This window comes from Saimiri boliviensis, chromosome 10 (genome assembly GCF_048565385.1).
Source record: "Saimiri boliviensis isolate mSaiBol1 chromosome 10, mSaiBol1.pri, whole genome shotgun sequence".
In the NCBI taxonomy this organism is placed as follows: Eukaryota; Metazoa; Chordata; class Mammalia; order Primates; family Cebidae; genus Saimiri; species Saimiri boliviensis.
Window position 1 is genome coordinate 118,114,334 of NC_133458.1, and position 13,372 is coordinate 118,127,705.

At 39.0% G+C, this 13,372-nt stretch overlaps 1 protein-coding gene across 1 annotated transcript; it reads left to right on the forward strand.

Moving 5' to 3' along the window:
• The first annotated feature begins 1,065 nt into the window (after positions 1-1,065).
• Positions 1,066-11,817, forward strand: SFRP4 (secreted frizzled related protein 4). Its single transcript, XM_003930749.4, has 6 exons — positions 1,066-1,802; positions 3,153-3,233; positions 3,327-3,392; positions 5,524-5,722; positions 8,103-8,166; positions 10,092-11,817. The coding sequence occupies exons 1-6, from the start codon at positions 1,358-1,360 to the stop codon at positions 10,275-10,277; spliced, it is 1,041 nt and encodes a 346-aa protein (XP_003930798.1). The 5' UTR covers positions 1,066-1,357; the 3' UTR covers positions 10,278-11,817.
• Positions 11,818-13,372: the final 1,555 nt, after the last annotated feature.

The following is a 13,372-nucleotide window of genomic DNA, read 5'->3' on the forward strand; positions in this document are numbered from 1 at the left end:
GGGATTACAGGCATGCGCCACCATGCCCAGCTAATTTTTTTTGTATTTTTAGTAGAGACGGGGTTTCACCATGTTGACCAGGATGGTCTCGATCTTTTGACCTTGTGATCCACCCGCCTCGGCCTCCCAAAGTGCTGGAAATAAGATAAAAGAGAAAGCAAACCATGCATACTCGCATTCCATAGTACACAGCTTCTTATTCAACTCAAGCAACAGTCTCTGAGCACATCAAAAACCAAGATTTTAGGCTGCTGAGGTGGAAATCCTTTGGTATGAAGGATTAGAGCAGGGAAGACCTTTCAGACTGTAGTGCCAGGTGTTTTCTCCTGGGTTCCACTAATGCCGGAAAAGGGAACAGGGAGTTAGAAGGAAGAGAGAATGTCGGAAGACATTTCTCAAGCTGGAAGATGCTAGCACACCTTACCCCAGCTCTGTTAAGTTTCTGGAGCAGAGACAAACCAAATGCCATACTGGAAAAATGTCAGCCCAAAGTGTCTACTAGCAACAACAAACCACACTCCACACAACGAAGGGCGGAGTGGGGTGACTTATACAACGTGTCCCTGCTGTTCCGTCATTCACTGCACTCTCCCTGCCCCGCAGGACAGTGTCCCAATTGTCCTCAGCGCTCCTCGTGCCACCTACTGGAGAAAGCAACTATGTTTTAGAATTAGAGGGCAGCAGAAGTTCCCATTTCCCCCCAACTCTATACTTGGGAAAAGTCTAAGGCAGAGGGAGCAAAGTTCAGTTTTATTCCAAAGACTGTCTTTCTCTTTCTTGAAATTCTCTCCCGCACCCTCTCGTATCCGGTGTCGAAAACAACTGCCAGAGGTTCTTTTTCTTGGTCCGAAGAAAAAAGATCGGCCAGACGAAAAAGGAGGGACTTTCGGAGGAAAGCAGGCTTCCAGCCCTGGGCTGCAGCCCGGAGGGGATGATGTCACCGCTTCTGCATCGAGGGGCCTAGGGGTGGGGCGGCCGAGGGGGAGCCCGCGCCGCGCCTGCAGCTGCCAAGGGAGCGTTCTGAGCCCACGTCAGGGGAGGTGTCGGGATAAATAGGGTCCCGCAATGGCCGTGGCTGGCTGCGCTCCGAGCTGCGGAGTCCGGGACTGGAGCTGCCCGGGCGGGTTAGCGCCCCAAAGGCTGAGAGCTGGCGCCGCTCGTGCCGTGTGTGCCGGACGGCCGAGATCCGCAGCCGGACCCCGCAGCCCCGCTTTGCTACCCACTAGAGTTTGGGGAAAGAAACTCTCTTGCGCCCCGGAGAACTTCCTCCTCGGGGAAGGGACAGAGAGAGACGCGGGTGGCAGGAAGAGAAGGGCGTTTTCTGTCTGCCGGGGTCGTAGCGCGGGAAGGCAGTGCCATGTTCCTCTCCATCCTGGTGGCGCTGTGCCTGTGGCTGCGCCTGGCGCTGGGCGTGCGCGGCGCGCCGTGCGAGGCGGTGCGCATCCCCATGTGCCGGCACATGCCCTGGAACATCACGCGGATGCCCAACCACCTGCACCACAGCACGCAGGAGAACGCCATCCTGGCCATCGAGCAGTACGAAGAGCTGGTGGACGTGAACTGCAGCTCCGTGCTGCGCTTCTTCCTCTGTGCCATGTACGCGCCCATCTGCACCCTGGAGTTCCTCCACGACCCCATCAAGCCGTGCAAGTCGGTGTGCCAACGCGCGCGTGACGACTGCGAGCCCCTCATGAAGATGTACAACCACAGCTGGCCCGAGAACCTGGCCTGCGATGAGCTGCCTGTCTATGACCGTGGCGTGTGCATCTCGCCTGAAGCCATCGTCACTGACCTCCCGGAGGGTGAGGACTGAGGAAGGATGGAGGGAGGCAAGGAGGCTCCCGGGGCCGGGGCTGCCACTTGAGGACTGGATGGTCTCACCTAAGGCTGTCAGGGGCTTCTGAGGCTTGTAGGAGGTGGGAAGGAGTGGGGGAAACATTTCCTTCAGAAAAAGTCTTGTTTCCCCTTAGGACTTTTAGGAGCTAGCGAAGAGCATTGCACCCCATAAAGAAAAAAAAAAAAGATTTTGCTTACAAAGGGAGCCGTCGACAATGTTTGCATTTATAGCAATAAGAGAAATGATCATAGCAGTGAACAGGTGTTGCTATGTGTCTGAGAAAGTGTTAAACACATTACACGTTATTCACTCATTTAATGCCCAAAGTAATCTCACCAGGCAGGTGCCAATACTTGTTCCATTTAGTGCTACTTCTTAAAAGGTTTTTGTTGTTACTGTTTTTTTTTTTTGTTTTTTTTTTTTTTTTTTTTTTTTTTTTCTGAAAAAGCAGCAATAGTCATTGAGTCCCACCAGGAGTGAGATTTGTAATTGCAGTTGCCCTGGAAAATTGTGAGGTCTGTTTCATGGTCATTGACCTGGAGCCAACTACTGAGGCATTTTAGTTAACCCGATCTCTGCCTCCACTTCTTTCCTTTCTCTTTGGTCATTTGACTGCTTTTCTAGGAAGAAGAGGTTTAAATTCACTTCTTAAAATGAAACCTAGGAATGTTTTTGCATTCTTTTATCCAGGCATCCTCTGACCCAGGTTACCCTACATTTAAAGAGACTATGATATTGTTGTGCTGGAATCTCTGAAGTTATACCTCAGAGCATGGCCCTAAACATGAAGGAGGAGTGGTTAAGTGAATTTGGTAAATTGAAACTCCTCTATAATTCAGAGTTTTAGAAAAGAATATATTTCTTGTTTAAATTTTATAACTAATAGAGGGTTATGCTTGGTTTTGGTTGTATACCTCTGAACTGTTTCTGCACTGCAGGATATGAGGTGAGCATTTGGAAATACACTGGTTATTTTGATTAATGTAAACTGTCAACTTTGAAAATCAACATTTTGATATGACTTTGGAAGAGAGTGATGCGATTTATCCAGTTTGGCTGTATATACCAGTGAAGTTAAGTGGATGTACATTCACATCAGGTTGTGCTTGGATAGGCAAATATTCGCCCAAAGGACTTCTTTCCTAAGCCCTGGATTCATTATGAAAGCAGAAGTCAACAATCACATGCCATTTTTACTATTAAATACTATTCTTTTGTGATGCTGTTAGTCGATATCTTCAGAGCGCTCCTTATTCCAGCTGGGTAAACAGACCAAATTACCAGCCACGCCCATGTGACCGTGTTTATGTTTCAGATGTTAAATGGATAGACATCACACCAGACATGATGGTTCAGGAAAAGCCTCTTGATGTTGACTGTAAACGCCTAAGCCCCGGTGAGTTCTTTCTTCATGGAGGCTCCCTCTACTTCTGCCTAGAGTGATTTCTGTGCTCTTTCCAACTTTCTGCCTCTCTTTTGCCTTTTTTAGATCGGTGCAAGTGTAAAAAGGTGAAGCCAACTTTGGCAACATATCTCAGTAAAAACTACAGCTATGGTAAGTCATCTGTTAAAGCCATTTACTTTTGAGACTCAGTTCATTACAAAGCTGGAATCTCAATAAGGTTGTTCTCACTAAAGCTACTCATAGAGTAAAGAAAACAAAAAGTCGATTATTTTTCTAGTTAATTATGGGGATTCTATTAATACATGGCACAATAACAACTACAAAATATCTTGTTTTTCTGGACAAATCAAGTGAAAACAAAGGAAATGACCCAGGTGATAATAATTACATGCATCAGATTAAAAGTTTGGCATCTTGATCCTCCTTGCCTTGGTAAAAAGTGCTGCTCAGCCCAGATGGCACACCCTACCTGCCCTCTTCCTGCGGGAAGAATGGGAGAATGATCCATGGATCTGATTATCTGAGGGTCAGGGAATTAAGGCCCATAGGCCCAGAGTATTAAGATTTGCCTGCATATCCTTTAATATTTAACATCTTAAAGGAAGTTGGAGAAAAAATGTTAATCACAAAATCCTATGGCTAAACTATTGAAATAGTTTAAGTGCCCTCCTCTCTCATACTTGAAAGAACCATTCAACTTTGTCTTCCAAGAATATGTCCATCAATCATGATTTTTTTTTTTTTTTTTTTTTTTTTTTTTTGAGAGAGAGAGTCTTGCTCTGCTGCATGCAGTGGTGTGATCTCGGCTCACTGCAACCTCTGCCTCCTAGGCTCAAGCCATTCTCCTGCCCCAACCTCCTGAGTAGCTGGGATTACAGGCATCGCCACCATGTCCAGCTAGTTTTTGTATTCTTGGTAGAGATTGGGTTTCACCATGTTGGCCAGAATGGTCTTGACCTCCTGACCTCTGGTGATCCTCCCGCTTCAGCCTCCCAAAGTGCTGGGAGAACCAGCAGGCATGAACCACCATGCGCGGCCTGAAATGTTTTAAGTAATTTTAATTTCACTATTGTCATCTGAAAGTAAATTGAATAAAGTATGTTCTTTTTAAATTTGTTTTTTTTTTTTTTAGATGTCTGTTTGGGCTGGCTACTTTATATTTCATTGCATCTCTTAAATTATTTCTGGGGAAATAACATAAAGTGGTTTTGGGGAAAATGCTTATTTTGTTTGCTGATTTAGCTTTCCCTTGAAATTTTATATCAGTAAGAAACTTTGGATATATATCAGACATGAAAGTAGGAGGATCACAGCAATATAAATATCTGAAAAAAATAAGCTCTTACAGAACTATCAGATTTAAGAATCATATGTAGCCAATGTGGGTAGTTCAACTACAAAAAATAGTTTATCTTTTCCAGTAGCTTTTTTTCTTAAAGCCTGATCTATGTAGATACCATCCTAATCTGATTTACTTAGTCCCTCATCTGCCAAGATCCAGGCTTAAGTACTAATCTGAGTTTCATGTCACGTTGCTCTCTGCAGTGTTATGGTCTTGGTACAACCTTGATGATGAAATCATTTTGCATGCAAGTCCTTTGGTGTATTCATAAACTGGTTTCCTGAAATGGAATTCATGACAGACCCATGTTAGGCTAATTACAACTCTATGGGAGTCAGTAACTGCAAGAGACCACTGAAACCAGCATTTAAAACTTGGTCAGAGACAGAGGCATCTATAACAGTTCCGTCTCTGCTCATAATGGGTCTACTTTGTCAGTCTGTGAAATTAAAAGATTGAGAATGGTAGTCCCCAGAGACTCCCTCCAGTTCCAAAATGTTATGACTGACAACTAACTCTATAAAACAGAAGAAGCTCAAGCATCAGATGGATGATTGAAGAGATGCAAACTGTAAGATGACTTCTGAATCTGAAAATATATAATCCTCATTTCAAATCACCACAAGGAAGAATACAAACAAATAAATGTTTCTGTGAAATTTTTACTGACCTAAAGGCAGAGCTAGACTAAAACCTACTTTTCAGTTTGCTTTCCCATCTTGCAGTATACTCCAGAACATTTAAGACAATGTTGACAATATAGGACGCCATCCATCTAGCATATGACTGTGGGCTTTTTGCCTACACTCAGGCCACTTGGACATAACCATAATTACAGGATTGATTCTTTAAGAGAGGCTCAGAAGTTGGCATGAATACACCATCCCTAGTTTTTCCCCCAAACCTTCAATAACACTTTTATCTATTTTTAAATTGCAGTTATTCATGCCAAAATAAAAGCTGTGCAGAGGAGTGGCTGCAATGAAGTCACAACGGTGGTGGATGTAAAAGAGATCTTCAAGTCCTCATCACCCATCCCTCGAACCCAAGTCCCACTCATTACGAATTCTTCTTGTCAGTGTCCACATATCCTGCCCCATCAAGATGTGCTCATCATGTGTTATGAATGGCGCTCAAGGTAGGCACAAAGAGGCAGAAGGAACGGTCTGCATGCTGCTTAGAAAAACCTCAATCTCACTTAGCAGTCATGGTTTAAATATGTAACAAAAATATGCCAGTGGCTCTCTCTCTTTTTCAAAATAGTTTACCAGATGCCTCTGTTTGAATAGCATGTATTCTAAATATCAATTAATTCCTCACAGAATGAAGGAAAAATCCAACTATGCATATTTGAACAGAGTCTTTAAAAATCAGTTTTAAAATTCTTTTAGTGATTTCAAATTTTATAGGCAAGTCAATTATTTTAAGGAAGAACAATTATTTTCAGATTTTTCAGACAATTTTAGAGTGGCAAATACTGAATTTTCTACAGATCAAGTAAATAGGCATTTGAGAGTATAGTTTCCCATGTTTTCCATATAAACATGTCATAATATTTGTTTGATAAAGTATTGCACAAACACACACACACACACATACACACAAACATTAAGGTGATTTCTGAATCGAATATGTGATTTTTAATTCAAATCATAAGGCAAAGTATAAACAAATAAATACATGTTTCACACACACTCATATACATACACACAAATTCTAGCAGGGTGTGTTTGTCTCCCTGGCCTCTCTTTCCTTCTCATTTTTTTGGGTATTGGTACATTCTTTGTACTATAAAGTCAAACTCTTGAGCCCAGCCTCCATGTTGGGTCCCATAAGTGGATGCAGTATAGTTCTCCAGCAAAATCACTCATTTTTACATAACAAGGCATCCCTCTCATTCTCTGTTGTTAATACTCATCTGTTTCTCCTAGATATAGCCCAAGACTCTGTTCCTCCAAAAGGAAACCACAAACATTCTTTGGGAACTAACCTCACTTTTCTGTATTCTACCAGTACTTGGGTACCCTCCTTACACCATATCACCTTGTGTTCTCGGCTTTAAAGCCAGACTCTGCTTACGTCTTTTCTCCCTAAAGAAGCAATCAGTGGTTCTGGACTCATCTCTACCAAGGTGTTTGCATCTGCTGCAGTGCTAGAGATGGAAGTTGGGGATATCAGGTTGCTAGTCATTACATTCTAGCTGGAGAGATGCATGAGCTATAACCCATCCCAGTAAAAATATTTTTGGATGATTGGTATTTATGTCCTCACAAATGATCCTAATAAATTGGTAAGAATATAGAAAGATCATTGTGAAAATAAGAGAGGAAATCTGCCTCATGAGAGCTGCAGAACTGGTATAAAGCTACACTTGTTAAAACTATGTGACGCAATAGTAGATGTAAAGATAAATGAAACAGGAAAAACTCTTGAAACAGATTTTAATGCATAAAATATAGCTTTTCATTATGAAGGAAATATGGCAAATCAATAGAAAATGAATGTATTATTTGATAAATGTTGAAAATATTCTTATTTATAAAAATAAATTTTTAACTTTATTCTGTACTATAAAATAAATTTCAAATGGATTAAATAGATCAATATTCTAAGAACTTTTTAAAAGGATAAAATTAGGTGAGCAAGTTATATCTGAAAAGCAAAGTAATTTGTAAACATAAAAGTAATGTAAGAAATTACAAGGAAACATATCAATACACATATTTGACCACATACTATTGTACACATAAAAATCACAAATAATGATAGAAAGGCAAATAAAAATTGAGAAAAATACTGCAACAGATATGAAAAAATAATAATCATGCTCTATAGAGTTCATAAAATTAATATTTAAACATTGAGAGCATGATATAGAAATATGTAGATAAATTTATAAAGAGAAGTTCCAGAATACAAATTGTAGGTAAACATTTAAAAATGATCTCCTTAATTCAAAATCCAAATAAAAACAAGATTTCACTTTCATCTAATTCTTAATGTTAGTGAACTGGATGAAAGTGCAACCATTTTGAAAACAACTTGGCACTATTCATTTAAAATCTTTTTTAAAAATAGAGGCCCTTTGACTCAGTTATTCTATTTTAAAAATTTGTATTAAGGAAATAATAAACCAGTGCACACTACTATATACAGGGTTATTCAATGCAACACTGGTAATCATAGCTAAGCAAAAAAGGAGTTTAGCAATAAAGACATGGCTAGATATATTGTGGCTATCCATATTCATATTATTGTTATATTTTTGAATTATTCTAATTATATCAGAAAATGTATATAATATAATGACAAAAGGAAATTTGCAGATGATCTAAATACATAATGTGATCTACAAATAAATATTGTTACAAGGAGGAATGAAAGAAAACAACAATAAAATATAAAGGATATGTGGATTATGAGATAAAGCATTATTGGATAATTTTTTAATAATTTTTGTATTTTTAGCTTTTTACTTTTGTAATAAAAAGCTGCTTATTAAGATAATTTTTTTTCAGGATGATGCTTCTTGAAAATTGCTTAGTTGAAAAATGGAGAGATCAGCTTAGTAAAAGATCCATAGTAAGTATCACGAGCAACACTGTGAAGAAGGTTGTAGATGCATGTAAAGGATTTTTTTAGAATTTGGGAATTCTTCCCATTCTCTCATCTCCAAGCTCTCATAAGAGCCAGCAATAGCAACAGGATTTGTCTTTTGAATAGACAGTTAAGAGTGTAGCTATTCTCACTCAGAATTTTTACTGGGAAACTATCATTCTACTTCAAAGGTGATTTAGTTGTGTTCAATACTAATGTGCTGGTTATTTCCAAATTAAATGAGCTTGTTTTTTAATTACATTTAATTGTTTTAGTGAACCACGAAATACTTAAGCAAACTTAATATCCATTGAGATTAAAACTGACATATATTTGAAGGGGTGGGAATGCCTAGTTCTAAAACTTACCCTATCATTATACATAGCAGAATCTTTTCCTGTGTTTATAATAATTTAAGACTTTTGTCAAAAATCATATGCAGAAAGTAATCATTTTGCTGTTAAATCTATGATTTTTGTGGTAACATCATAGAAATATTGGTAATTCAATTAGAGGAGTTAGAATAACTTTTTTGCCCAGAGATGTGAAATAATACCAATCTAAAGACATCAGGTAATTGGTGTGAAATTTTTAGAGCATCCCTTCTCTGCAAAATATTTTCATATATATTCAGAAGAATTTGTGTTTACAGGTTCACAAAACATATTGCTATTGCCTAAGCTCTCTTAGTTTGCACCAATAAAAAGTTCCAGGCAAGAGAAGAGTACGTATTAATAACTGAGTAATGGAGAATGTAGTTAGAACACAGCCTCCCCTAGTCAGTGTATGTCTGAATAAGAGAACCAAACACCATTGTGCTAAATCAGAGCTAAAATTTCATGAGCTTCTTAGGAGCATGCTTCGTTCTATTAGACAGAAAATTCTAGCAGGATTGGTTATCTGGTTTCCAGGACTATAGTAGATTGGAAGCATCAATACAGAAGGCAAGCAGACCTTGAGAACGTGGGCTTGCCAAGAGGAAAGCTTTCAATAATTATAGCTGTGGGGACCATTTACTTTTGTAGCACATTTTCCAATATACTTCAGTAAGAATTTGAAAATATCACCACCTGATAGCAACGTACAGTAATGAGTTTATTATTTTAGAATAGACTAAAATTGCATCATAGCACAGTGGAGACAATGTTTTTCTTTTCGTTGCCTTCCTAGTGCCTAGAATAATACCCGGCTAATGACTGTGCTCAATCTTTTAGATGAATGAAATATACTCTAACCAAACAAGGACATCCGTGTTAATATAAAGCAGTATCAATTCAAGTGGACTCACTTTTTTATTGTTCCTTACCTGAGCTATTTAATGAAAAATTTTTTTTGCTATCAGAGAAACTTGATGTTTCGGAATGACTCATTTCCAGTGATTCTGGATAGCTAGCATGTTAGTGGATGACTAGGCGTAGAAAGGGCCTCTGTCTTCCTTTGGATGTGGAAGAATGAAGTGAACAAACCCCTGACTTCCCAGTGACATGGGGTAAACTAATGCTAGTAACCATGAAATAAGAGCCCTTCTGAAGGCTTTGCACTGTAGGAATGCTGCGTTATGGCGCTAGCGGTCAAAAGTGCATGGGTGAGGGCCTTGGGCTCTGGAGTCAGAGTGGGTGAATACGAATCCTGGCTCTGATATTTACCAGCTCTGTGGCCTGCAAATAACCTCTTTGTGCTTGTTTCCTGCCCTTGCCAATGATGCCTATTTAGACGGACTGTTGTTTCAATGAAGTAAAAACTTCATCATACACCGAGCACTTTCTAAATCACCTGGTATGATAAGTGCTTGATGTAGAGTTGCCGTCATTAGTATATTACAGTGAAAAACTTGCCTTAATTCTAATACTCGCTGAACAGCATAAAGGGGTGAGATGATTTGATAGTCATGTTTACAAATTGCCTTCCAGCAGTGGGAAGAGAGGCTGCGGGAACAGCGGAGAGCAATTCAGGACAAGAAGAAAACAGCAGGGCGCACCAGTCGTAGTAATCCCCCAAAACCAAAGGGAAAGCCTCCTGCTCCCAAACCAGCCAGCCCCAAGAAGAACATTAAAACTAGGAATGCCCAGAAGAAAACAAACCCGAAAAGAGTGTGAGCTAACTAATTTCCAAAACGAGACTTCCGACTTCCTTACAGGATGAGGCTGGGCATTGCTTGGGACAGCCTATGTAAGGCACCCTTTGCCCTAACAACTCAGTGCAGTGCTCTTCATAGACACATCTTGCAGCATTTTTCTTAATGCTATGCTTCAGTTTTTCTTTGTAAGCCATCACAGGCCATAGTGGTAGGTTTGTCCTTTGGTATAGAAGGTGAGTTAAAGCTGGAGGAAAAGGCTTATTGAATTCAGAGTAACCTGTGTGCATACTCTAGATCTCTGTGTGGGGAAAATAACGCTTTTTACAATTTGACCTAATATGTGCATTGTAAAATAAATGCCATATTTCAAACAAAACATGTATTTTTTTTACACTGTGTTTTATTTCTGTTTGACTTCCGTTGTTACAATGTTAGTGATGTTTTAAAATGTAATCAAAAATATAGTGCTTCTAAGAAGGAAAGGCAGTAGAATGAATGTCTAAAAGATCTTTATGTGTTTATGGTCTGCAGAGGACTTTTGTGATGAAAGGGGATTTTTGGGAAAAATCTAGAGAAGTAGCATATGGAAAATTATGACGTGTCTTTTTTACAATGACTTCTGCTCTCTTTTTAGCTAGAAACTCTAAAAACTAAAATACTAATAAAGAAAAATAAATAAAAAAGAGGCAGACAATGTCTGATTCCTGTTTTCTGGTTACCTGATTTCACGATGATGATGCTTCTTGTAAACATGCTCTTAAGTAGCACTACAAAGAGTCAGTTTGTCTGTACCATTAGGAGTTAGGTACTAATTAGTTGGCTAACACTCAGGTATTTTATACCCACAACAAGAGAGGTATGTCACTCATTTCACTTCCCAGGACATCCACACTGAGAATAATTTGACAAGTATAAAAATGGCCTTCATGTGAGAGTCAAAAACTTGTTTTCTTCACTTAAACATTTTCTTTGCCTAAATATGTGTGAGAGGAGTTAAATATAAATATACAGAGAGGACAGTTGAGGTTTCATCTCTGAAATGAGAATTACTTGACAGTTGGAATATTTTAATCAGAAAAAAAGATCTTATCTGGTAGTATTTTATCAACAAATTTCATGTTTGTGGATAATTGGAGGCATTTATTTAAAAAACAATTTTATTGGCATTTTGGTAACACAGTAAGCATGTATTCTTTATAAGGCATTCGATAAATGCAAAATGTCAAAAGGAAATAAAATCCCATCTAATCCTACTCTCTACTACACAGAGGTAATCACTATTAGTATTTTGGCATATTATTCTCCAAGTGTTTCTCAGGTACTTACAAAATGATTTGAACAAATAAAACTAGGAACCCACTGTACACGTGTTTTATAACCTGCCTCCTTTGCTTGGCCCTTTACTGAGATAAGTTTTCATATCAAGGAAGTGGATACCACCTAATTTCTAAGAGCTGTGCTATATTCCATAGTATGCATTACTCAACAAACCCATGAGCTATTGGGTACTTAGGATGTTTCCTAACTGATCATACTGAGTAAACATCTCAATAGCCAAACATCTGTGCACATCCTTCACTAGTACCTTGGGATACGTTTGTTTAAAAAGCATTGCTGGGCCAAGGAGTATGCTCAGCAAAGAAAATTCTTGATTATGTTGTCAATTATACCCCAGAATGCTTTGACCATCAGTATATGGAAATGCTGACTTTCCAAACCCTCACTAAGATTGTTTCTCCTTCCCCATATTTGCTATAAATTTAAAGTTGGAACTGGTGGCCACTTTGGGCAAACCTCCTCCCTTCATCTGTGAGTCATCAGCTGACAACATTCTTAGCACTTCCTACACTCCCGGCAGCTGGGAAATAGTGATTTGAGCACTTCTAAGTATATAGATAAATGGATGAATGGATAGACAGATGACAGATATATGGATGGATGAATGGATGGATGGATGGATAGATAGATACATAGATAGATTTCTTAACTGCTGGAAAAGCCTATGTGACCTCCATTTTTTCGTGAATCAAATGTAATAACATAACTGGTTAACTACAGGAACTGAAGAATTAGAGTATAGCAGAGCTGCCAATAGATGCTCCCTGCCTAGCCTCCTTTTAAGATATACGAGAAATTACATAAATAGCCTTAGTTCTTACTTTCCAAACCAATGCAGTCTGACCACACTTTTGACTTTTTAAATTATACTTTAAGTTCTAGGGTACGTGTGCAGAACATGCAAGTTTGTTACATAGGTATACATGTGCCATGGTGGTTTGTTGCATCCATCACCCCATCATCTACATTAGGTATTTCTCCTAATGCTATCCCTCCCCTAGCCACTCAACCTCTGACAGGCCCCAGCATGTAATGTTCCCTTCTCTGTGTCCACGTGTTCTCATTGCTCAACACCCACTTATGAGTGAAAACATGCCGTGTTTGGTTTTCTGTTCTTATGTCAGTCTGCTGAGAATGATGCATTCCAGCTTCATCCATATCCCTGCAAAGGACATGAACTCACCCTATTTTATGGCTGCATAGTATTCCATAGTATATATGTGCCACATTTTCTTTTTCCAGTCTATCATTGATAGGCATTTGGGTTGGTTCCAAGTCCTTGCTATTGTGAACCATGCAACAATAAACATATATGTGCATGTGTCTTTATAATAGAATGATTAATAATCCTGTGGGTATACCCAGTAATCAGATTGCTGGGTCAAATGGTATTTCTGTTTCTAGATCCTTGAGGAATCACCACACTGTCTTCCACAATGGTTGAACTGATTTACACTCCCACCAACAGTGTAAAAGTGTTTCTATTTCTCCACATTCTCTCCAGCATCTGTTGTCTCCCAATTTTTTAATGATCACGGTTATCTCAATGTGGTTTTGATTTGCATTTCTCTAATGACCAGTGATGATGAGCTTCTTTTCATATGTTTGTTGGCTGCATAAATGTCTTCTTTTGAGAAAGCGTCTGTTCATATCCTTTGCCCACTTTTTGATGGGGTCATTAATTTTTTTTTTCTTGTAAATTTGTTTAAATTCTTTTTGATTCTGGATATTAGCACTTTGTCAGATGGGTAGATTGAAAAAAAAAAAGAAAAAAAA

What these genes read in the sequence shown, in the direction of transcription:
- SFRP4 (XM_003930749.4), top strand. Translation starts at nt 1,358, where the DNA reads ATGTTCCTCTCCATCCTGGTGGCGCTGTGCCTGTGGCTGCGCCTGGCG. An exon ending in CAGTAAAAACTACAGCTATG is followed by an intron (nt 3,393 to 5,523) that starts GTAAGTCATCTG and finishes TTTAAATTGCAG; the next exon opens with TTATTCATGCCAAAATAAAA. An exon ending in TGTTATGAATGGCGCTCAAG is followed by an intron (nt 5,723 to 8,102) that starts GTAGGCACAAAG and finishes ATTTTTTTTCAG; the next exon opens with GATGATGCTTCTTGAAAATT.